Below are 24,145 nucleotides of genomic sequence, written 5' to 3' on the forward strand. Positions count from 1 at the left end.
TATTCTGAGCAGCTTGCAGTTTTCTTAAGTATTGTTTGTGGATAGATTAGGAGCCGAATGGTTTCATCTATTGTATCTAGAGGCTGAGTACTTGGCGGTTGGCTTCCTTGGTTACCGCCGCATTTAGGTTAATTTTCCACTGGAAGAAAAAGTTGAATATGAATATATGGTACGGCAATAGATATGCCATCCACTAAGCCCCTTTTACATTAGTAAGAATTTATTTTTATTATTAGTATTACTTTTAGCCGGTATTTTTAATTGGTTGCCGTTATGATCATGGTTGAGTCACTTGCAACGTTCTACTTGGGTTCTTAGAAGACGCAAAGTAAAATATGTACGAGGTAGATTATTATCTAAAGAGTCGATTCGCTAATCCAAGTGAGTTTGGTAATTTCCGGAGTATATCTATTAGATGTGATGCTTTGTGCCTTATCGTAAGTGATTCCTCGTTAGGGTAAAGAATAATGCACTTCAGACTCTTTTATCGAAATTTAAACTTTCATTATTATTACTTGTATCAAAGTGAATTTAAATGTGTTGCCAATGAAATGCTCTGTATTGCCAATATACTTAAATACCAATATACCTATCATATTTCCATAAATACCGAAAACTTTCAATAATTTGGAAACTTGTAATTTATGCCCATTCGAATTGCCCTTGCACAACGCACAACCAAAAGCAACAACTGTAGCAACAGTCGGAGTAGTCATGAGTCGAAGAGCAGGCCGCACGAGGGCACGAGTTGCTTGCGATTCGCTCAGGACGAGCAACGCGTAGGCGATTGAGTTACGCTCAGTTGTGGCGGTCATTTGAGTGGAATGCAGAGTATAAAAGCCGCACGCAATGTGCTCAACGCTTCAGTCGAGTTTGAAACTTACACTCAAGCGGAGTTGTAAATAGTTGTTCGAGTTTTTTGGCTCGTACTCAAACGTACTGTAACCGAATATTATTAAACACATACACACTTACACAGTGTTAGCAAATCGAAATGCATAAAAAACAAATATTATGGAAATTTTTACATAAATTTACAAAATTGTTTTTCTTGTGGCCGCGTATTTCCAACTGGCGCCTTTTTTATTTTGTCTGCCTTCTTGTGTGTGTGTGTGTGTGTGTGCATGTGTGTGTGTCTGCGCACTTGTGTGTGTCAGTGTGTGCCTTTGTAATAAAATATACCATATAAATGTGAAGCCCATTTTGGTAGTGACATTGTAAAAGAAAACCTCGCGCTACAAACCAAATCAAGTGACAAAAATTGACAACAAAAATATCATATAGCCACGTCTATGTGTGTTTGGTGTGCGAGTGTGCGAGTGTGTTAAGGAATTGAATTTAAGAACAGTCGCTTTGAACATTATTTACCTCAGAGTTTGGCTCAGCCTCAGTTCTAGCCTCGTTAGTCTGCAGTTTATTCATCCGCCGTCTTGCTGTGTGTGTGTGTGTGTGTTTGTTTGTGTGTTGTTGGTGTTTTTTGTGCTTTGAATAACAACACGCAGTTGCTGATTGTTGCCTGCTTTTGTGCGGGCCCACTGTTGCTATGCCTCTCATCTGGCCCGCACCGCTCAGCAAAGGCACCTGTTAAATTATGCATTAAGAAAACGTAACGTCGGACTCGGAAAATCTCATCGCCAGCGCTACAAAATTATATGAAAAAGGCTGGAAAAATGCTGCGAAAATAAAGCTCACATTTTCTCTGGTTGCTGTTGTTGTTGTTGTGGGCAGTCACTGCTTTGCTTCTTCGTATATTATTATACTTACATATTATGCAAATGAGCGCTTGTTTGTGATTTCGGCAGCTGACTCTGCAGCTATTTTTATACATTTTCAACTTTGAAGGTACCCAGCAGTAACCCAAAGTTATGACCCTTAAAAACACCCCATGTTGGAGCATTACTTTAAGTTTGCTTGCATTTTATCCAGCAACTGTTTTGGGTAAAAAAAAAATAAAAAGATTTAAAGACCCTGTTAATGCATATTTAAAACTAACATCGCATTATGTTTTGTATAATAATTGGCTTTCTATTTTCGCCTCTTCCTTCCATATATTTTTTTTGTTGCCACAGAAAATGCGCTTAGATAGTTTGATCTGCTGTCTTTAACTGCACTCACTCATTTGGCCACGTCTCGCTACTTTTTTAAACAATTTGCGCCGCCTTATTTGGCAACATTTTGGCCACGTCACATAGCTGGCTTGGTTTGCTACTTTATGGCTCGCCTGGTTGCGCTTCTTTATGCCCCTGTGGCCTATCCTAATATTTAGCCATGTGGTTTTTCTTGAGTTTTGCTCGGAACAGCAAACGGCAAACACGTCTTAAAATATTTGGCTTCTTTCGTCTCTGGTGTATCTAATTTAGTCGCAAGTTGTGTTTCCCCAGACGTTGAATGCGGCAAAAGCATCTGTTTGTTACTCGGCTTCGAATTGTTTATTAAATCGTTTGCACAAAACTTTCATTAGAGTTTATTAAAGAATTCTGGCTTCGTCTTGATGTGCGCAAAGCTTGCCAGCGAATTGTCATGAGACTTTTCGGCTTTATGCTTTCGACTGTACAAAGAGGTTTCAGTTGTCTGCAATTTTTTTTGCTTGTGTTTGTCCTATTGTCCATACTCAACTGGGTAAAAAAGAGTATATTGGGTTTATTTAAGCGTATATACCCGGTAAAAGTATCTATCGTCCAACTCAATTTTCCTAAAAAATCCAGCTTTAACTATCTGGACAGTCAGAGCCCGACTGGAAATCAACAAAAATTTCACGTTTGAGCTCCATTTTGAGTTTGTCTTGCAGATTATAAAATCTCGATAGACTTTCTTATGTGTTAGCTCCCTTTTATATGCATATAAACTTTAACTTTGTACTCGGACACCAGCAAAGAGATCATTAAAAATTGCGCAATATCGTTCAGATAGATTTTAGGCAAACATATTTTGGGTATTGCACTCTTCACTTGCCAGCTACTGTCATTATTGGCTGCCCGCAAGGCCTATTGTTCCCCCTTTGGACATTAAAACTTCATTAACAGCCGAAGTTCCTTTCATATTTTATGTTATCAATAAGTTCTTCCCAGTCAGCAATCCAATCAATCAATCATTAATAATATTGGGACAATTTATTTTCAATGCTATATTCTGATTCAATTTTGAAAGACTGCTGTTTTGCAAAAACAAATTAAATGCAAAAATTTAACCAAAATTCAAAGCTGTTTTTAAAGGCACAATGATAAACTTTAGAGTTCTCCTAAAGTGCTGGCTGTGAAAAGCAAGTGAAACTTCGATGGAATACATCAAGCCACATAAATTTTCATTAGCAGCTGTGTTAGACACTGTGTGCTGACCCTTCACCCTGAGGATTTGTCAACTTCAATTAGAACTCAAAGAAAAAAAGAAAGGCCGCAGCATTGCCTTGACCAGACGGACCTACGTCAACATTGGCACTAAAAATGCCACTGGTCCCAGAACAACATAAATTTTTGTCTAAAAAAAAAAGTCAACAAAAATATCAACGAACACATAAAAAATAAGAAAGTTCTATTAGAAAAGGCAAACTGACTAATTAAAATGCTGACGCTTGCTTCTTGTTTTTATACATTTTTTACAAGCTGTGCAAGTCGGTGGAACCGTAATACCGAAGCAAACTTTGTCTACTTGTTTAAATAAAGTGAGCAAAAATGACGTTACATTTTTGATTGCTCCAAAAAGTATGCTAAAAGTTGCCACTTCCTCGGGCTTGACTTTTGTATAAAGTTGTCTGCTTGTGTTAGCTCTTAACCAAAAAACAAAACACAAGAAAAAAAAGGGTTCAGCTTGGCTATAATTAAAGGTCTGGTTTTTACTTGCTTTCCTTCAACGCCATTTCCCTCTGCCGCTGCTGCGTATGTGTTTTGGGTGCTCCAGAGAGTCATTAAAAGGCGCTCAAGTATGGCTAGAGCATATTATGTGTATATGCCATGTGTGTGTATGCGCGTGGGCTTGTGTGTGTGTGTGTGTGTGTGTAACTTCAGCGAGTGTTCAGAAGCAAGCAAAAGGGTTGTTCAACTTTTCGTACCACCGAAATATTGTTAAGCTTTGTTAAGCCGATTAGACGACATTGCCATGTAAATTGCCCAACACTCGCCCAACGCTGTTTCATATCATGTCATGGCGACTATCTTATATATATATGCCCATATCTTTATATATATATATTTATATTGCGTGCGAGTTGAAAATGTGGTGTGAACTTCTTAATGCCCCAATTAAATGTGTGTTTGTTCAATTTATGTTTATTGGGTCGAAAAATCATTGGTTTTGGTTTAATGACACAAGCTCATATTTGTTTATATTATTTATTTTATTGCTTCCGCCCATCTCATCAATATCTGATCCATATCCAAGAGGGAACATATTTTCCTCTCCTTTCTTTATTTTCCTTTAAATTATATATTTCATTTTAGTTAGCTTTCCGTTATATTTTGTATGGAGGTCTGGAAATATACGCTAAAAAACAAAAAACACAATCCCTACTTAAAAATTCCTACAATTGTTTAAAAAAATGTACTAACGTGGTTTTCTGTGTTCTTCTCGTTACAGTGTAGAAAAATGTAAAAAGTCGACTAAAACAAAATATTTGTTTGCCTGCAAATTCTTTTCGATTTTATGTTTAAGCGAAAGCGAATCCGAAATATTTTAGAAAAGTAAACTAAATCCAACGGCTTTTAGAAAAACGGCTTGTAGCAAAAAGCGCAAACATAAATGCACGAATTAAATACGTATCTAGCGATAAATAATTATATCGAATCAACGTAACGAAAGTAAGTTAAGGAATAAATCTTATTTCTGGTGCGTATAACTCCATTAGAAGGCGATTAGCATAGCTTTGTGAGCGCAGAGCAAAAGAACGAGCTACTGCAGCAGAAGTGCCAACAATAATTCAATCAGACCCATCTGTGAAACCAGAAAAAGTAAACGTCCACGGAGTCAACGAGTCCAAGTGAGAGTGACAGCCGTAACACGAACCAAACCAAACCAAACATAACCGATCCGGTGCTGGGGTCCCCTTCAGCTGCTGCAAAGGACGCGGCGGCCCAAACACAAACTAACTAGAAAACTTTGTCAAACACTCGAGTAAAGCGGCAAACGTGCGCATCTGAAAGTTTTCCCTCTATTTCGTGCACCTCTTAGACTCAGATATAGATACAGATTACAAAATACATATACCGACGCGAGTGCTTTAATTTCGGCACGTTCTCAGCAAAATAAGTACATAAAAAGGCGGCAAGAGAAACAGCTGCAGGATGTCCTCCTCCATGCCATTGACCATGGACCAGCGACGTTTGATTTGGCCAACATTTATTCTCTCGCTGCTGTTGCTCCAGGCAACGGCGAGTGCCATCGATTTGAGTCGTTTGTACGGGCATATGGCAAACCCGATACAGAAACGAAGCGGTAAGTGCACATTTTAAATATTCTCCATATATATTATGTATTCGTATATTAATATTATTTTCGATAAAGAAAAGGGCAAAAATCTAAAAAATCTGCTCTCTATATTCTATATCTATATCGCATATAAGTATATATGCATGTATATATATAACATATAACATATATAATGCATATATAAAACTAAAAACAAAGTTTTCCATCCGAACTTTGAAGATAAGCCTGAAATCAATCGGGTGGTGGCAAAAAACACAGCTGTGGGTAGAATTTCCAAAACCGTTGAAACATATTCATGAAGACTTTATGTAGCGTTTTAAGTTTTAAGTTTTCCTTAATTAGAAAAGGTTACTGCAGTGAAAATGTACGTTTCGTAGCTTTAATGGGTTGAGCCGTCAGACAGTCACGACAAACGGACTTATGTAGAAATAAATCGGAAAGAAACATATTAACACAAAATTGTTTTATTTATTTACATTCTTGAATATTTTTATATAGATAATATATTCTTAAAAAAACCTTAAAATGTATGTAATATCATAAAAAAAAACAAATTAAAAACAAAGAGTTATGTATTTGTATGGCTTCTACGTGCATCAGCTCTAAAGCTTCTCTATGTTACCATATAACTCATCGTTGTTTTTGAATGTACTTTGTACTTGGCTAACGAATTGTGAAATGTTTTTGCATTTGCGTGCTTAAAACTCAATTTGCAATTAAATAAACTAAGCGGGCTTTCGTCCTGCCGTATGCGTTTTCTCATTTTCCTTTCAATTACCCTCAGTAAAGTTTCGTGTTTTCATGTTGGAATTTCCCATATATTTTTTTTTTATATTTTTTGGTTTATGTGCGGAACTTATTTATTATATAATTAAATTAACACCAGTCGGTCAGTCGTTAACGGCAATTGCAGTCGGGGTAGAGAAGTCGAACGGATGGTGATGGCATAATTTTGTTTGCTTTTTAAATAATTACCACAAACCAACTGATTGTCAGGTGTTTTATTAGCGAGAGGTAAAGCGAATATTTGGCAACACATTTTTAAGCAAATAAACAAGTTCAGTTTGCCACACCTAGTTAGACTTGAATAATGACTGTTAAGCTTTATACTGAATGGTATTTAAATAATGCATATGTTTAACTTTAATTAACTGAATTTCAAACTCATGCAACCGTAATTCGGTTATCCAATTGCACCTGTCACAACATGATTTATTCATGTTCTGATTCCGCGTAAATTTCCAAGTAATTACAACATTTTTGTGAATTTTAAGTCAAAGGTCAGACAAACCAACGCTACCACAGCAGCTGCAGCTGCAGTAAGCCATCATATCAAACATTTCCATTTTTTCCGCTTATCGCAAGCAGTTACCATTATTGCTGTTTTGCATAAAAAATAAGTATGAATGCATTCGTCAAGAGCTTCTAGGGCAGATACCTTCACCTTCATTTTAGTATTGAACTTTTTAAAGTTTTATCTTTAAAATATGTTTGTTAGTTGCTTTTCGGCTTGGGAAAGACTGAATACAAATGCATACATATGAAAAATGAGTCTATGTATGGAAATGAGCTTTTATATTCTCCTCACATATAAGTAGTTAAAGCCTTGTGTCTTATTGATCTACGTCTTTCCGAATATAGATGTTCTTTCATGCTTTTCTCAATTTCTACGAATAGACTTGAGCGATCATATTTAGGAATATATGAATATAAGAAAAAAGCTGAATTGAAATCGTATATAAAATAATCAATATAATTTAATAAAGGTGAAAGTTGTTTCCTGTATCCAATAAACGAGGTTTATTTGATTTCTGTGAAGGAAGTTCAAGTGGCTGCGCATTGTGGAACTGCTGAGTCAACAAACCAAGTGCAGCTTCTAAGCTTATTGGACAAGAAAGTGGTCTGGCGTCAACAGTAAAAGGACTTGCTTATCCTTTTGTTACTCCATCCCTGTCTCACGTTTTTCTCAACGGTGTCCATCACTCAGAAGCTCAGCCACACAATGTCGGTCGCTTTTGTGCTCTTGGCATTTGGCTTTGGCCGCCTTTATGACCGCCGTTGATTCTAACTAACGTGGTTTTGGTCATAATTTTTTTGCCTCTGAACGCTGGCAGTTAATAATTGTGCACTGGGTCGGTGCTGTGTGCAACAAAAGCGCAGGACGTTACAAAGCACCGCCTGTCACTTAAAAAAGTTATTTTCATTTTTATTTTTTTTGCGTTTCAGCCGTTGTGGCAACGATTTGAGTGGTTACTACATAAACTGTGTGTGGGTTGAGGGGCCTGTGTCCGCAATTTACGCAATTTAAAACAGCATATATAAAGGTTGTTAAGTGACATTTGATGTGAAAGGTCAATCTACTCGCATTGATTTGACTGATTCGCACACCCAACTCCCGTTTAACGGCCTTCATGCAAGTCGAAAGGGTCGGTTGTTAATTGCATTGCCCTAAAGCGAGTATATCATTAGCAAACATTTGTATGTTTGGTTCTGAGCTGATACGAAAATCATAAAAAAATGTTATATTAAATTATAAAAAAGAAAAGCATCTTTCCTTTCTACATAGCCAGTACTTAACTAATATTCCTTAGGCTTCCTTCCGTGATCTCCACTTCATTGAAGGACATTTCAATATAATTAATTGGCGTGTTTCTTAATCTACAGGTTTAGATTAGGTTTCTTCAATATACTTTCGGCTGTTTGATTTTCGTCCTCGTTTCTTGGAACGATGTCATGTCTCACATCTGTCATGAGAAAATAACCTTTTGACCTCTAATAAGTGAAGTCATTCAGTATATCTGTTTTACTGAAAAATTGTAGATGGGCCACTAGTTAGCAGAAAATAAAACTTGGTTGCGTTTCATGCCACTTTATAGATTGTTATTTATAATTCATATATGTATTTGCAATCCATGAAATTAAAAATTAACATTCAAGAATCCATTCAACATCAAGGTCAAGAGCTCTTAGCAAGACTAGAATGGCACACAAACTAAATATAAATGAATGCAGTCCGTAATTGTGAAAGGTGTTCTAATGGCGGCACCTAGCCAATCCTTTGACGCCTCTCACCTATGTGAAATCCATTAAAAGTTGTGCTGCACGAATTCCGTTTACGGTTTCGTTTATTTATACTTAATGAGGCACGGAGCGAAAAACTTGGCCAACAAAAAAAAGAGAGGGCGTCCAAGAAAATGAATTTCGAAGCATTAGAACAAAAATCTGATGGCAGCGAAAGTTTCACCTGGTCGAACACAGCCCTACCCACAGCCGAAAGCACACACAACCGAAAGTTTTTAATAAAATTAGGCGCTCTGTACAAGAGGTCGCAAGAGGAGCAACCAAGAAACTAATAAAGTTTATGGTTATTATGAGGCTGGCAGGAAATTGCAACTCAACTCAGGTCCCCGTGCAAAATGTTTGCCATAATGCGCGCGTAATCATGATTTTGGTTTTGGGCGCTCGTGGCCAGCATTTGCCATCCATAGAGAATATATTATTTTGCGGCATGCAACTGCAGTTGCGCTTGGAAACGATCACGTAAATGGGCAACGGGCTGGAATGGCAGCATGAAATGCTGACGGGGGCAAGGCGCGTTTGCATTTTATATATGCCTTTGCAATGCATTTGCATGTGTGGCACGCTTCAAAGAACGCCTCCGAGTATGCTACGTTTTGTTTGCTATTTGTTGTCGCTTTGGTTTTCTGACTGCACTCGAGTGGCACTGCACACACTCAATCGCATGCTCAAGTTACAATCATACAATGCCAGAATCAACATGAAATTCTACCCCCCTTGGTCCACTGTTATGTGGTAACGTTAGAAGTGAATTAAAGCCTGCATAATTCAAAACGTAATTCCAACACATTTTGTGGTCTTACACCTTGACAAGTTGCCCCTAATTGGATAATGCACTAAATATTTGGAAGTCATAAAAAATAGAGAATATAACCCGACATGAATGCAAACATTTAACGTAGTGGAATAGAAATATAACAACAATTGTTATACCCAATGCTAAATAACCAAAATGTAAATTGTTGAAAAGGAGTTTCAGCAAATGAATGCAACTAACAACTAACATTCTTTGAACGGAAAACATTCCAAAGAACTAACAAAGGAATACTTGATATGGCAAATATGAATATGTTCCTATCAGATACCAGTCATGTCTTCCATTCACAGAAAAATATAATTATTTATTTATCGAAAGTATATTGATTTTGTGCAGCCTTAAGCCGAAAACATTTAGTTTAAAAACTCGCTCTCAATCTAAAATTAAAATCTGTACAAAACCGAATGACAATCTCAAGAGAGAACTTGAAATAAAAATTACAGAAAACTGTGCTAGAATATTGTTGCAAATAAATAAGCAAGCACAAGAAATATAGTTTTGGTAACGAGTGTATTAAACTTCCATGCTTGCGCCCTTACCAGGCCATCCACAATATTTATTGTTATTGCCAAGGAAAAGCATAGCAAATTTGAGTTGTGCAATTTGTTCGACCACAACCAGACATAAATAATATCAATATAAATTCTACTCTAAACGATATAAAGCAACTAGTAAATATTCCATGTAAACGAGCGGCGAGTATGTCTATCAGAGCCATTTGTAAGCAATTTTCCACTGCCATAAAATAGCCGAAGCGTTGGTCAAGCGAAGGGCGCTTAATTGCAATGGCGATGTCTAAAGTATTCCATAAATGCGATAAATTTAATTATGTTGACAGCTTAATTATACGCGGCCAGCACTGATTTGTGGCCTCTTTGCCAATTTTGTGTAAACTAGGCCATTGGATATGCAAATCTAGGGATTTATTAGATACGCTTATGCAAATTAGCTTGCCGCCCGTTTTGTTATGTATACGCCGCGTTAACGCTGGTTAACGATAACCACACACAACATGTTTAATGATTTATTAGTGCATGCCAATTAACCACATGCTATGACTACCAACTGTGGCAGTCATTATACCTACTCAGACACAATGATACCCGATACAAATGTGTTGTAGCCAGTTTTCTGGCCACTTCAAAATCAGTTGAAAGTGTTCAAAATTCAAAGAAATCGAACATTTAAGTGATTAGCTTGGGTTATGCTACTTCATCCCCATTTTAAATACGCAGCCTTATATATCTATCGAAGCATTAAAGCCACTTGACTAATTGACATCATTGTGGCTCAGCTGGAGCATAGCAAGACGCTTAAATGGTCACAAATTTAAGGCCTTGGTAGCTTTTCCACTCGATTACTGACGTCTGGCTGTAGATATTTAGCTTGTAGGTTAATAGATTCCTTAAAGCGTGGCATATTCAGGCATATCTCAAGAGATATAGTGCTTTAAAATGACGTATTGCATTGAAAAGTTATCGACTTTTGTTTGGGAATATGTCAGTGGTAACATTTGCAACCTATTATTGTGAGACCATCAGCTAATTTTACAAACAACGAGAAAATTGTCAATTCATTGACCAGGCTGTTAACTAAGTGTTGTTGAGAGTGAGAAGAGAAACGAGCTAAAGTGTTAACCCCACGGGGGAGGTCAAGCGGGTAAAGTCTTTTGAGCCTTCTTGTATAGGAGCTGTTTCCGAGCAGTTTGATAGCCTGTGTGCTGGTGTACCTGTGAAGATTTTAATAGGACTTGCTTAATCTAATAAGTTTTTGTTATACCCAAGGCACACTGAGTTTCTTTCGGTTCTCTTAGTGGGTGTGGTGTAGTTAAGCATTGGAGATGATCCTGAGGGCCCTGTTTCGGGTAGATTGGAATTTGTTTTATCTATTATATTGTCAGCCGGCTACGTTCACATTCTCGCACAAACCAAATTTGTAATATTTAACGATAATTTGTATTAGCTTTATTTGTAATATTCGAGCACACAAATCTCTTAACAGGAGACCAAGTATAAAATTTTACGTACTCCCAATAGGTGTTCGCCATTTAACTGCTATGTTCAAATAATATTCATATATATGTATATATATACATATATAAATATTTTGATATATTACTTAGAGTTGAATGCTGATAGAATACTGAGATTAAATACGATTAAAATATATGCTATTATATTGTAATAGTATGATTTTCTTTGTTGATTTAACTTATGTTCGGGTTGCCTTTTTATTTTTAACAACACGTCCTCTTACTGCTAGTACTGTAGAGAGACTGCCTTCCACTTCTTCTCTGCAGCCGCTTTTCTTTATCGATATTTACTTATCGTACTGTTATAATTAACATAGATAGTGACACTATAATACCCTGGCTAGGGTTACCAATGATGCTCTTATCCTATTACAACTCGGCCATCCTGACAAAGAGAGCTCCCGATCTCTGTCTTTTTATATGTGTATCTATCTTTATAACTAATGCTTATTGCCTATTTTCGCATCCAATGCTTAAAGTTTTGGCTATTCCAGATACCAACGTACGGGTTGCGAGATAATTGAAAGCCTTCTACATCCTTTAACAAGTATCTATCATTTTTTAAAATCTTTTCTATACTATAAGGCCCTTTATATCTTGGTATTAACTTTTTTGAAACTCCTGGTGTGCTATCAAAATTTTTTACCATGACATAGTCACCTATTTTATATTCTACTGATACTTTCTTCTTTTTATTAATCCGCTCTTCATTTCTGATTTGAGCTTCTTTTTGATATATTTCTCCACTCTTTCTTATATTTTCTAAATTTCTTTTATCACACGTGTTCACCTGTGTAAACTCTTCTAATTTTTCTTTTAATTCATCAACAACTTTTCCTTTCTGTTGTAATCCGAATAACATTTCGCTTGGAAATTTCTTTATGCTTTTGTGTTGTGTGTTGTTTATTGCATATTCAACATTTTCTATAATAACATCCCAATGTAAACCATTTTCTGGCTCCGCCATTTTTGCCATCATCGGACCCAAGTCTCTATTCAACCTTTCCACCTGACCATTTGCTTGCGGACAACCCGTTGCTATTTTAATATGCGTTACTCCCTCATTTTTTAAAAATTCATCAAACTCTTTTGCAGTAAAACAACTCCCTCTGTCCGATACAATGAACTTAGGTCTACTATACGCTCTGAAATAATCTTTTAATGCCTTAATCGCTTCTTTCGTACTTGTTGTCTTTGCTGTATATAGTCTAACAAATTTTGAAAATCCGTCAACCACCGCCAATATATATTTATTAGCCCTTCCTGCATTAATTGGTCCATAATGGTCTATATGGATCATCTCCCACGGTTTGTTTCCTTTCGGTATGCTATGTAATAGTCCTTCACTCTTACCCGTCTTGGGGGCGAAGGCAATGCATTTTAAACAATTCCCTATATGCTTTATTGCTTTTTCCTTAATATATGGGAACCAGTAACTCTTTCCAATGGCATCGATCATCTTATCTCTCCCAGCATGTCCCAACTCATCATGATATTTGTAAAGTACATGTTCTTCCATATCCTTTGGTACATAAAAAACTAATCTGCCATCATTTGTTTTTCTGTAAATGACCCCATTTCTCATTTCGAATAGCTTGTGCTCTTCTTTTTCTAACATCTTTCTAATATCTACCAGTTTGTCATCTTTGCTTTGGCAAATAACTAAATTGTCCTCAAAACTATTGGATTCAATAACTAAAATGTCCTCATAACATCTGCTTAACGCATCCACATGTTGCATTTGCTTGCCCGATCTATGCACTAACTCAAAATCGTAATTTTGTAGTTCTAACGCCCATCTAGCAATTCTCGGATTTAAATCTATTTTGTTAAGCGTTAAAGTTAAAGAGTTGCAATCTGTCATTATTTTAAATCGTTTTCCCTGCAGATATATACGAAATCTGCGTAATGCGTAAATGATGGCTAGCGTTTCTAACTCAAAACTATGATATTTAGACTCTACTTCGGTTGTTCTTTTAGAAAAATAAAAAATCGGGTGTAATTTCCTATCTTCTTTTTTTTGAAATAAAACAGCCCCAAATCCCACTGCGCTGGCATCACAATGTAGTTCTATTTCTTCTTTGTAATTATATATTGATAGTACTGGCGCCTCTAACAATTTATCTTTTAACATATTAAAACACTTAAACTCCTCTTCTCCAAACTTGAATTTCTTATCTTTTTTCAATAAATCATATAAGGGTTTAGCTAATATAGAAAAGTTTAAAATGAACCTCCTGAAGTAGGAGCATAACCCTAGGAAACTTTGTACTCCCTGAATTTTGTTTGGTATTGGAAAGGATTTAACCGCTTCTAACCCTTTTTCATCAGCCCTAACGCCTTTACTATCCACCACAAATCCTAAATATTTAACGCTGCTTTTAAAAAATTCACACTTATCTAATTTCAACTCTAATTTGTTTTGCACCAGTCTTATAAACACTTCCTTTAAGGTCTCCATGTGTTCCTTTATGTTTGTACTTGCTATCATAATATCATCCATGTAAACAATTACCTTATTATCTTTTATCATATCACAAAATATGTTATTAACAAATCTTTGAAATACATGTGGCGCAGTTTTTAAACCCATGGGCATCCTAAGAAATTCATATTGTCCTAAAGGGGTAACAAATGAAGTGTATTTAATAGATTGCTCGTTAACAAAAACATGAAAATACCCGTTTTTTAGATCCAACTTTGAAAATACTGTTTTTCCGCATAGTCTGTCTAATAAATCGTCGATCAATGGTAGCGGGTAGTTGTCTCTACATATAATTTTGTTCAGTCTTCTAAAATCAATACATAACCTCATGTCTCCAGTTTTTTTCTTCACTAGTACTATAGGTGATGCATACTCTGAACAACTTGGCCTAATGATTCCATCTTTTAAATAGTCGTCTAATAATTCTTGCAACTTTTCTTTTTCCATATAAGATAACCGCCTAGGTGTACAATTAAATACTTTGTCGTTTTCTAATCTTATGCTTAACTCATGTCTTAATTTTGGCTGATTTGGCCTTTTCGCTTTTACATAAGTATTTTCAAATAAATTTTCAAATTCACACTTTGTGCTGTAATCAATATCTTCACTTAAAATATATATATTTTCTCTTTTGTTAGAATCTTCCCAACTTATTGTTAAGATATCCTTCTCAAAATTCTCTTCTAACACTCCCATGATTTCGCTATTCACTGGCGCTTCATTAACATGATTATTAATTTTAACTGCACTGTTTCCTATATCTTCTATAATCACTTTTTCAATCCCGGTTTGATTATAGATAATTTCATCACTAACACCTTCTTCACTATCAGGTTCGAGCTTAAGCTCTCCATAACTAACTATCTCATCACTAACAGTTTCGATCCCAATCACTTCATTTCTAACTATTTCACCACTAATTATTTTATTTCTAACTATCTCATCACTACCAACTTTATCACCAAGCGTTTCCGGACTAACAATTTTCTCACTAACTAATTCATCACTACCAGTTTCATTACTGACTATTTCCTTATTAACGATTTTATCATTTAACAATATAGTTTCATTTTGCTCGTGTTTGATATCTTCATCGTCCACTTTTTTTTGTTTTTCTTTGTAGCTTGTAGCTATGATATCATTTTTACCATTATTCTGGTGATCAACTTTATGCCCGTTCACAATTTTTAATGTTCTTAAATCAATATTTAAACCAAAAGAATCCATAAAATCTCTACCAAGCACAGCGTCATACCTCATAGACTCATTTGCCACAATTATAACATTAAAATAAACATTTATTAACTTTTTCTTCATAAAACATAAAATTTTTCCAAAATTTTTCAATTTACTTTCATTTAAACCTACATACGAATTTGCATCTGGCATACGCTTTACTTTTAATGGCACAAACTTTTCCTTTAAAAATGAAATAGGGCTGCCAGAGTCTATAAGGCATTATATTTGTTTTCCATATCATACTTTTTATTTGGACATCCTGCTATTAAATGATCCTTTGAGCCGCACGCATAGCAAGATCCTGCCTCCCGTTTGGGCTTTAAACAATCTTTGGCCCAATGGCCCTTAACATTGCAATTGTAGCAACGTTGTTGTTTGTCCGCCTGTGCTTCCTGTGCAGTTTGTTTCACTACATGGTTTCGTACCCGTTTAATTGGCAACTTTATAGCTGCAAACGCACGTAAAATTTGAGCCGGATTGGTAAAGCAATGCATACTAGCTTGAGTGCGCAAGTTTTCGCAAGGTATGCCTCGAATAATACCCTCCATTAACTCCTCTACATCAATGTTGATGTCCTGTGCCAATATGCTTTTTTCGCTAAAATATGTGGCGAACACCTCATCTGGTTTCCAAACCCGATCCTCGAACTTCTGTCGTAGTTCCGACTTCGAAAATCCTCCCCCGAAGGCCAAAACCAATTGATTTAGCATCTCGTCAATCGGAGCAATGATGCGCATAGGGTCTGCATGCAACCACTTCAAAGCACCGCCTTTCAATTTGCTTATACAAAGCAAGTGCTGTTGCATATCATTTAGTCTGTAGATCTTGGCCACATTGAAGAATTGCATTACCCATTTACGCACCTCACTTTCTCCAGTAAATTCTAATAAAATTTCCTTGGCTAACATCATCGCTCCAGTTTGGATGCAATTATTTAAGTTGCCTCCGACAGCGTTGCCACTTTCGTCGATCCTTCCAGCTGCCCCAGCGTTGCCCGCTGCACCAGCGTGATCAGCTGCACCAGCGTTGCCATCCGTTCCAGTGTAATCAGCTGCACCAGCGTTGCCATCCGTCGACCGTGGTCTTTCTTCAGTGTGACCATCCTCTAGCTGCAATAAATCGCCGACTTCACTTTCTTGCTCTCCCCCGTCGCTCCCGCCGATGTGCGAGTTGCGGTTCACCGTTACTTGAAATTCTTCTAGGAATTTTCGAGACGCTTCAATTTCGAGACGCATCAATTTCAGCATCTCGGCGCCATTTGCTATTTCGTCACGCTGTTGTTGCATTATGTTTTGCAACTCATTTTGAGCCTCAATTGTCTGTTCCTTGTTACGTTGAACTTCAAGTTCCTTTGCAGCATCGTCTCGGATATCCACTGGTACCTTATTTAATCTCGCCATCAGCTCAGTTTTGGTACCCTCTGTTGGCAAATTTAGTAATGCCAACCAACTTTTCAATGTCGCTATTGACACGTCATTTATATTTATATTTTCCATTTTGTTGTGTTTTTTTTTTTTTTTTTTTCTGAGTCAATCCCACTTCTGATATTGTAATAGTATGATTTTCTTTGTTGATTTAACTTATGTTCGGGTTGCCTTTTTATTTTTAACAACACGTCCTCTTACTGCTAGTACTGTAGAGAGACTGCCTTCCACTTCTTCTCTGCAGCCGCTTTTCTTTATCGATATTTACTTATCGTACTGTTATAATTAACATAGATAGTGACACTATAATACCCTGGCTAGGGTTACCAATGATGCTCTTATCCTATTACAATATTAAGATATACATACTTATATCTTAAGTACAGTAGTATTACATATATTAATTATTTTAACAACAGGGTATATTTAATTCCTCTCAGTATCCAAACTTATATTTTTGCTTTAAGTATATCCATCAAAAGTAATTTTATTCAATTACCTAACGTTTTTAGTTTTTTTTATGGTAGTTGCAGTTAGCTGAAATTTTTCTTGTTTTGCGGTGCGAATATGTTCTATTGAATTATCTTTGATATATATGTATTGCCTTACTTTGCTGGGTCGAAGCTAAAGGTCAATTTTGATCGATTTTGTCGCTCAACTTATATCGATGCGTATTTTAAGCATTACTCGCAAGATATTTATAAATACGCGGCCGCAGGCAAGTCGGGCGTTCGTTTTATATTTAAGTATTCACATTATGCATACTTTTATAGCTTGTATACCGTTAATGAGCCTGAGACGTAGAATTAGCGAGCTATAACTAAGTAAATGACTGAAATATATTCGGCTTAGTTAGCATAAAGCGCCATTTTTATGGTGTAATATTATTTCACGTAGTTCTGTGCGTCATCAAAGAGGAAATTTGTTGCTCAACATGCATTCAGCCATTCGATAAATAGCATTGGGTACTGGTAATGCGTATATTTTTTACGGCTTGTCAATTTTACGGGCTGCCGACAGCGACTGGCGAAAGTAAAAGCGTTTTTCCGCTTGGCGCTTCTTGTTGCTGTTTTCTTTTTCTTTGCTTTTCGTGTCCTGTTTCCCATTCATTTTTGTGGGTACTTACAGTGCGCACTACTGCCATAAAAGTTTCGCCGTGCGCGTCAAAAAGATAAACCTAACGTATTGAATATGTAAAAACACCTATGGACAGTCGGGAAGTCAGTTTGGTGTGGTAGCTGGCGGGTGGGTAGTTCAGGAAGGACTTTCATGTATTGCTCATACGCCCCGTTGCGGGCAGAAAACTGGGTAACACAACACTTTTTCATTAAGCCAAAGCGACTTGAATGTTGTAAAGCAACCCTTGCAGACAAACATAAGTCGAGTGTGAGGGCGTGGCATATTGATTTGTGCTTGTAACAGCAACAGAAACTTAAGTTTAATTTTTGGCACGAAATCAGTTTTAAGCCAAGCATGTTAACGCCGTCCTATTGCACTTGGCCAATTGTAGCTCTCGACAATCTCAGACAATACAAATAGAACTATTCAAATTATGTAATCATTGGAAAAGAAACTCACTGCCCTCCCACTGTGCCTATATCAACTTCGCTTTTCAATCGAGTATTTAGGGTTTATATCGACATATGACACCACGAAAGAATCCAAAAAAAAAAAAGAAAAACTTTAATTATTGTTGTTCACATCCATTCATTTTCGCCATTTTGTTGTTTTTATAAAATTTAATAAAGAAATATATAAATTAAGAAATGCTAAGTCAGGCAAATTTATACAGTGCAACTAATTTAATGAGAGTTTACAAAGTTTGGAATTGCATTAAATCTACATTTTGCTTAGTTTTCAATAATTAATTCCGTTCAACCTATTAAACTGAAATTAATTTGCTCTCAACTCAGTTTTCATTCGTTTTATCCACTTTCCCTTTTCGCATTGCCTTTTCTTGATAATTAAGCTTACATTTGCTTGTGTAACCGAGGGAATGCCAATTTATTTGCTAGAATTGTACACAATAGATACGATTTTTATTTTTACAATATATAAAATCGTCAATGATTCGCATGGTACTAGCCTATAACATTGCAGTTTAACAAATGTAACTAAAACAAGCCGACTGTCAATGTCAATGTGCATTCTGCTTGGCCTTGGGAGTGAGTGCATGTAGTAGATTTATTTTTAACCGGATTTTGGCGATAATTTATTATACATTTGCTGCTTGACTTTTGCACTTTACCATAGTTCAGCTATTTACTTATATAAATCTCTAAACTCATGCAATGTGCCGCCAGTACAACAGCTTTGCATGTCATCCACATTTGCATACATATTCGCATTTGTATTTGTATTTTCTGGCGGTTGTCAGAAATATATTTCGGCGTCCACACATACACAAAATCCAATTTCGAGCCAAAGTATTCTATGGAAAATGGAAATATGCGGTCATATAGGGCAAGCCAAGCCCAGCCAAAGCAGAGCTGAAGTAATGTCCTGCCAGCGGATAAAAGATGCTTTGGTTATAGCCACAGATGCAGATCCGCATTGGCTGAGCGCATTTGCATTTGCACTAAAAATCCACTTGTGACTTTTGTGATACTTCAGCAATCTTGCCCAGATGCTGGGGCATCCTTGGCCAGCGCCTTAAGTTGTTGTTGTGGCTGCAACTGACAGAGTCTGGCTTTGAATATCCAATTTAGCTGTCGGCATTAAAAGCAATTTAATATTTATTCCCTGCTGTTGAAATGCCTTCATATAGAATTAGTCAGGTACGTTGGTTAGGTGCCGCTCAGATATTCAATATGCAGGACTGAATATTCTATGTATTTATTATTAGTATGAATATATTTGTTATTGGAATTATACGTCATTTCGTTTGCCTCGCAGCGCTGCAAATTGATTTATTCCGCCTATGGACATGTGTGATCCATTAAAAATAAACCTTGGCCAACAAATATGACGCATTTAAATGACCTTTATGTGCATACAGTATGTGAATTTTCTGCATTAACTCATGTTTTACTTTGACAACTTTTAGTTTAATTAGGTTACTTAGCCTTGAGTCTAACTTTTCTCTCAGAAACTTTATTGCTTGAGGTAAAAAGTGAACTCAAGGCCATAATTAGTTAAAAAAGTTATCAAGTCATCTTAATTATTCATTGCCCATATCTAGAGTGGCAACAAATTGTATTTTCCAAATACAAGTACAAGTCCACAATTTAATTTCAATTACAACCATCTCAATTAGGTTAGGACAAATAAATTCAATTATAGCTTCAACAGTCGATATGCATATTAATGTAATTTTACCACTCCTATTACCCGTTTCAATAATTAAAATTGAATGCCATTCTATATTTCAACATATTTGAATATTTAATTATCCAATCAACAAATGAGCCATCCATAAAATTTGAATTAAAATAATATCAAACCACTGAGTGACAATTTGATGCGCAAATTTATTGCAATTCTCTCGATGGAATTCTGAACCGCAGTTTAAATTTCTATTGTGGTTTTTCCAAAACAGCAGAAATAAATTAGCACGCTTGCTTTCAATTATTTGCGGCGATATGCATCGCCGGATATTGAAGGCCCAACCGCAAAGCACATTCTAATTTGCAGTCTAACAGTCGAAAGGTGATTATGACACTGCAAGGACGCCAGTTGGGCGGACACAAAACTTTTGCGGCATCAGGCTTGACATTGGCTCTCAAATTGGCAGCTAGTGAAAAGTTGTGGCAATTCCACTTAGTTGCATGCTTTTGTTACACTAACTTTTCACTTTCAAACTTTTTATGCCACCTCCAGACTGGCTAGACCAAACGCAAGTCAGATAGTATATATAAATACATAATGAAACATTTTCGATGTGCGTTAGATTTTACCAAATTGCATTCACATCTTACAGAATAAGTTGTGTCAATTGGGAGAGTGTCAATATCCGAACTGTCGGAACTTTGAAATAATCGATGTGTTATTAACACTGTTTACAAAATTCTCATCAAATTTGTTCAATGCTGGCAATGCTTCTGCACAATTTATAGCAGTATGGCAACTCTGCGATTGTAGTCTTTCGTGTCATTTCGATGAATTCATGCCAAATTTTTACCAAGCAGATAAAGTGAATGCCAACTTTGCCAAGCAAATGCAAGTGCAAATGAATAGAATAATCAGAATACGACGAAATGAAAAATACCAGCTGAAAAATCTTGCCGATTAATTCGATTTAAACAGTTATCAGAAATTGTTTGAGTTTCACACATTCCACAACATGGTGTAGAAGTGGCCTACTTTTTCGGCTTGCAAATTCATACATGCAGACATGTACATACATGTACATAACAGCAAAAAAAAAGAGATTTTTACCCACTTTATGAGTACAGTTTGCTACACGACTCAACATGTTGCATATTCACTTAATTCTTAATAAGCCGAGCACAGAGACTGCTAAGGATTTGCATTGCGTTCTCGAGTTAAATGACTGCAACGGATAGTTGCAGTCGGGTGGATTTGCTGCAGTTGTTGCCTCTCGTGCTCGGCTCGAGGTTACGAGGGAATTCTTGTGTGCAGCTACGAGTTAGTGTTGAAAAGCACTCCACTCAGGGCATTGTCCGCAGGAGCAGAAGGCGGCAGCAACAGCAACAGCTGCAGGGCGGTTTGTGGTTATGATGAAGTGCACTTGAACGTGGACGTAGCTGAGGAGACTAGCACGTATTATGCCATAATGGCCTGCTACATACCACAGATGTATGAATATACTTTTTAGAGCAATGTTCAAGTCACAAGTGAAAGGGAGCGGACGATATATTAGGTACGTTTATTAGCCAGTTGAGATTTGGGCATTTGATTTCAATGCAATATGTTGGGATTTTTTAAACATTTTTAAGCCCGATTTTTACATATCTTTCTATTTGCTATCTTTATTTTTGATTAAATCAATCTGACATCTATCCGAATATTAAGGCTTGTCAATGATGTTGGAAATGCCTGAGCTAGACACAGCGTGTATCTAACGTCGAGCTATCGTTATAAACATTCTCGCTGTCTTCTATACATGTATATACAACAACACAGATACTCACAAGCACGCACACGTCTAACTACACAATTTATGCTGTGGCTGTGATTTTTCCCTTAGCCTTACTCTATGGAAAATTCATTTTATAATCATTTCGGTGCTGATAGAGCTATCCATTTGAAATGTGTGTGCATGCTTAAAAGCATCCGACGACGAAAAATAAATATGCTGGTTTTCTATATACGAGACCAGTACCTACATGCCAAATTTTACTGTCTTTGGCTCTGGTATTCTCCTTTTTATAATGACAATAAAACCTGATATTTAATGAACTGCAACTGCTTAATTTTTACAAAAAAATGTATTAAGTTAAAAGGCGATATAAATTTGAGATAAACTTGGAATTTTTACTGATTTGGGTAGCTTGTCGAAAGAATACCAATTGGTAAATGTTTTGAAATGTTTCACACTCCATTGACAATTACTCTTCCCCTTCTTTTTCGGGTGCAGGCTCAGCGGCACCTTCATTTGAAGCTGCATGTGCTGGTGCCTCCTCTTCGTCGTCTTCTTTGGGCGGGTGTCCCACGCTCTTGCCACCAAGAGCCAATAGGGCTTCGGGTGAAATTTCACTTTCCTCCTCTCCTTCTTCGTCATCGACGCCCTCTGTGGCGATTGGCTCTGGTGGCAGCCAGCAGGAACCTTTGATGAGGCGCTGTTCGATCTCGGCGATTTCGTTTTTGTAATACTGATTGAAATCGGGTCGCTCCCAGATGCTCTTCACCCATTGCAGATTGAAGTCCATCTTGGTGCAGCAGCAGAACTTGCGAGACTTGTGGCACTTGGGACACTTGGCTGGCTGGCGAGCAGGATGAGTGTACTGCTGCTTCTGCTTCTTCTTGCAGCAGTAAGGGCATATATGCTTCGGCTTACGTTTGGTGCTGCATGGCACCGGTTCTTTGGCATAAACAAGATGTCCGCGCTTCTTGGCGCAGAAGCAACAGTTGCAATCATCACCCTCTGGCTGGCGCTTGCGGGTCTGCATGCGATCGTAATACTTTTTGTAGGCAATCTTGATTTTGGCCTCAAAAGCCATCTGCTCGTTGCAAGAGAGGCCGTCGAAACGTGCATAGCTCTCGGCGGTCTTGCGCGACGCATGCACCCAAACGCACTCGTCATTATAGCTAGGTCTGCCCTGCTCGTCGTAGGTCAGCTCCTGCTTGGGCTCGTAGTAGAAGGCTTTGAAGCCGCGCTTGATGATGTTGTATGCCAGATGCGCTTCGACCTTGTTCATCAGTGACTTTTTGCCCAGCTCGTGGAAGAGATCCTCTTTGCGCAGCCGCTTCTTGGGAACCGTATCGATGCAGTAGCATACCTGATCGTAATGCAGAAAGGCATACGTTATGATGTCGACCGTGGACTTAGCCTTACACTCGTGCAATCCGCATATGATCATTATTTGTGCCAATGTATTGGCCAAGTCCAGTACGTTCTCCAGGAATATCGATGATGCATTCACTTCGCCCAGGCACTTGCACTGCGTATGCTGATCAATGATACCGAGCGGCGCATGGCGCTGGCACTCCTTATGTTGGCAGTTATTCCGGCACCGGAAATCGGGCATGGCATGATGGGCCTGCATCGAGATTAGCTGGAAAAATTTTAAAAATTATATATTAAACAAATTATTTTGTATATTTTTGTTGTATTTTAAAGATTATATATCGAGACTGGCCGAACAATTGTACTACATTTTACTGAAAATCCTGAGTACACTTCCAATGTTGAGTTGATTCTGCTGAGAGCAAATGCAAAGCGTTCACTTTACAAAGTTAAGGCTAAGATCTTAAATCGATTAAAAGACTTTTAACTCCACTGTTTTCAATGAAGACAAGACTGTATAAAGTCTACCTAGGTTGATTGTAAAAAACATTGCTTTATTGTCTGAGTGTTGAAATATTTGCGCACTTTCTTTGGCAGCATATGAGCTTTAGAATATAATAATAAAACTTGTAAAGGGAAAACGTTACATAGACAAATGTTTTGCTTGTAAAGCAGCCTACACATTTGTCCAACCACCTCTTAGATTGACGACCCTCTGGCTGTGGGCATATCTAAGTGTTAATGACGGCATTGACTCAACTTCATGATTGGGAGGAAGCAAATGGGCCTGTCTGGGAGTGCCGTCCTGCATATTAGATGAAACATGCCGGCGACAATATTCATAAACCATGAGCTCTTGTTCCCAAGGCAAGGCATGTCCTGGTTACTTCTGCTACTCTTCGCTGCTATTCGAGTAAATATATACATCAATGTTGAATTTATTGGACAAGCAGAGGTTCAACAACAAGCAATACAATATCCGTATCCGTTGACATGAGGCAAGCCGAACAAATATTGGTTTGACATGCTGAACAGTAAGACGGAAAAAAAGAATATAATCAAATATGTTTGTGAAACAAAAATGCTGACAAATGCCGACCGAAACCCCTCCACGACCGTCCCGATGGGACACACAAGCCAAACAGATGAGCGATAAAGTTGTCATTACTCATGTCGCTGTGTATTTAGCCAGCCAGAAACCGCAGCTGAGGATGACCCTGAGCACTGGACGCATTAGAAGGCA

The 24,145-nt window shown here is 37.3% G+C and overlaps 3 protein-coding genes across 4 annotated transcripts in view; 1 reads left to right on the plus strand and 2 right to left on the minus strand.

Annotated features, from left to right (window-relative positions):
* Positions 1 to 24,145, plus strand: part of LOC6629518 (IDLSRF-like peptide) — a 63,146-nt gene that overhangs the window by 13,133 nt on the left and 25,868 nt on the right. The window contains exons 1-2 of one of the 2 annotated variants that reach the window (XM_002054552.4): positions 853 to 936; positions 4,570 to 5,424. In XM_002054552.4, the coding sequence (XP_002054588.3) occupies positions 5,274 to 5,424 (151 nt within the window). In that variant the 5' untranslated portion in view covers positions 853 to 936; positions 4,570 to 5,273. Of the gene's footprint in view, positions 1 to 852; positions 937 to 4,569; positions 5,425 to 24,145 lie in introns of those variants that run through there. The other variant, XM_070206696.1, reaches the window with a different exon arrangement.
* LOC138910908 (uncharacterized) lies at positions 14,687 to 16,703 on the minus strand. Its single transcript, XM_070207012.1, has 2 exons — positions 15,933 to 16,703; positions 14,687 to 15,866 (listed from the first exon to the last, which is right to left on the minus strand). Exons 1-2 carry the CDS (start codon positions 16,563 to 16,565, stop codon positions 15,279 to 15,281), a joined length of 1,221 nt encoding a protein of 406 aa, XP_070063113.1. The 5' UTR covers positions 16,566 to 16,703; the 3' UTR covers positions 14,687 to 15,278.
* On the minus strand, positions 21,865 to 23,380 carry LOC6629519 (uncharacterized). Its single transcript, XM_002054553.4, has 2 exons — positions 23,271 to 23,380; positions 21,865 to 23,170 (listed from the first exon to the last, which is right to left on the minus strand). The coding sequence occupies exon 2, from the start codon at positions 23,159 to 23,161 to the stop codon at positions 22,004 to 22,006; it is 1,158 nt and encodes a 385-aa protein (XP_002054589.1). The 5' UTR covers positions 23,162 to 23,170; positions 23,271 to 23,380; the 3' UTR covers positions 21,865 to 22,003.

Source organism: Drosophila virilis, chromosome 2 (assembly GCF_030788295.1).
Source record: "Drosophila virilis strain 15010-1051.87 chromosome 2, Dvir_AGI_RSII-ME, whole genome shotgun sequence".
Taxonomy (NCBI): Eukaryota; Metazoa; Arthropoda; class Insecta; order Diptera; family Drosophilidae; genus Drosophila; species Drosophila virilis.

Coding starts and splice junctions, on each gene's coding strand:
- LOC6629519 (XM_002054553.4), bottom strand. CDS start 23,161: ATGCAGGCCCATCATGCCATGCCCGATTTCCGGTGCCGGAATAACTGC.
- LOC138910908 (XM_070207012.1), bottom strand. CDS start 16,565: ATGGAAAATATAAATATAAATGACGTGTCAATAGCGACATTGAAAAGT. Junction 15,867..15,932: donor AATTTACTGGAGAAAGTGAG/GTGCGTAAATGG, acceptor GATATGCAACAG/CACTTGCTTTGTATAAGCAA.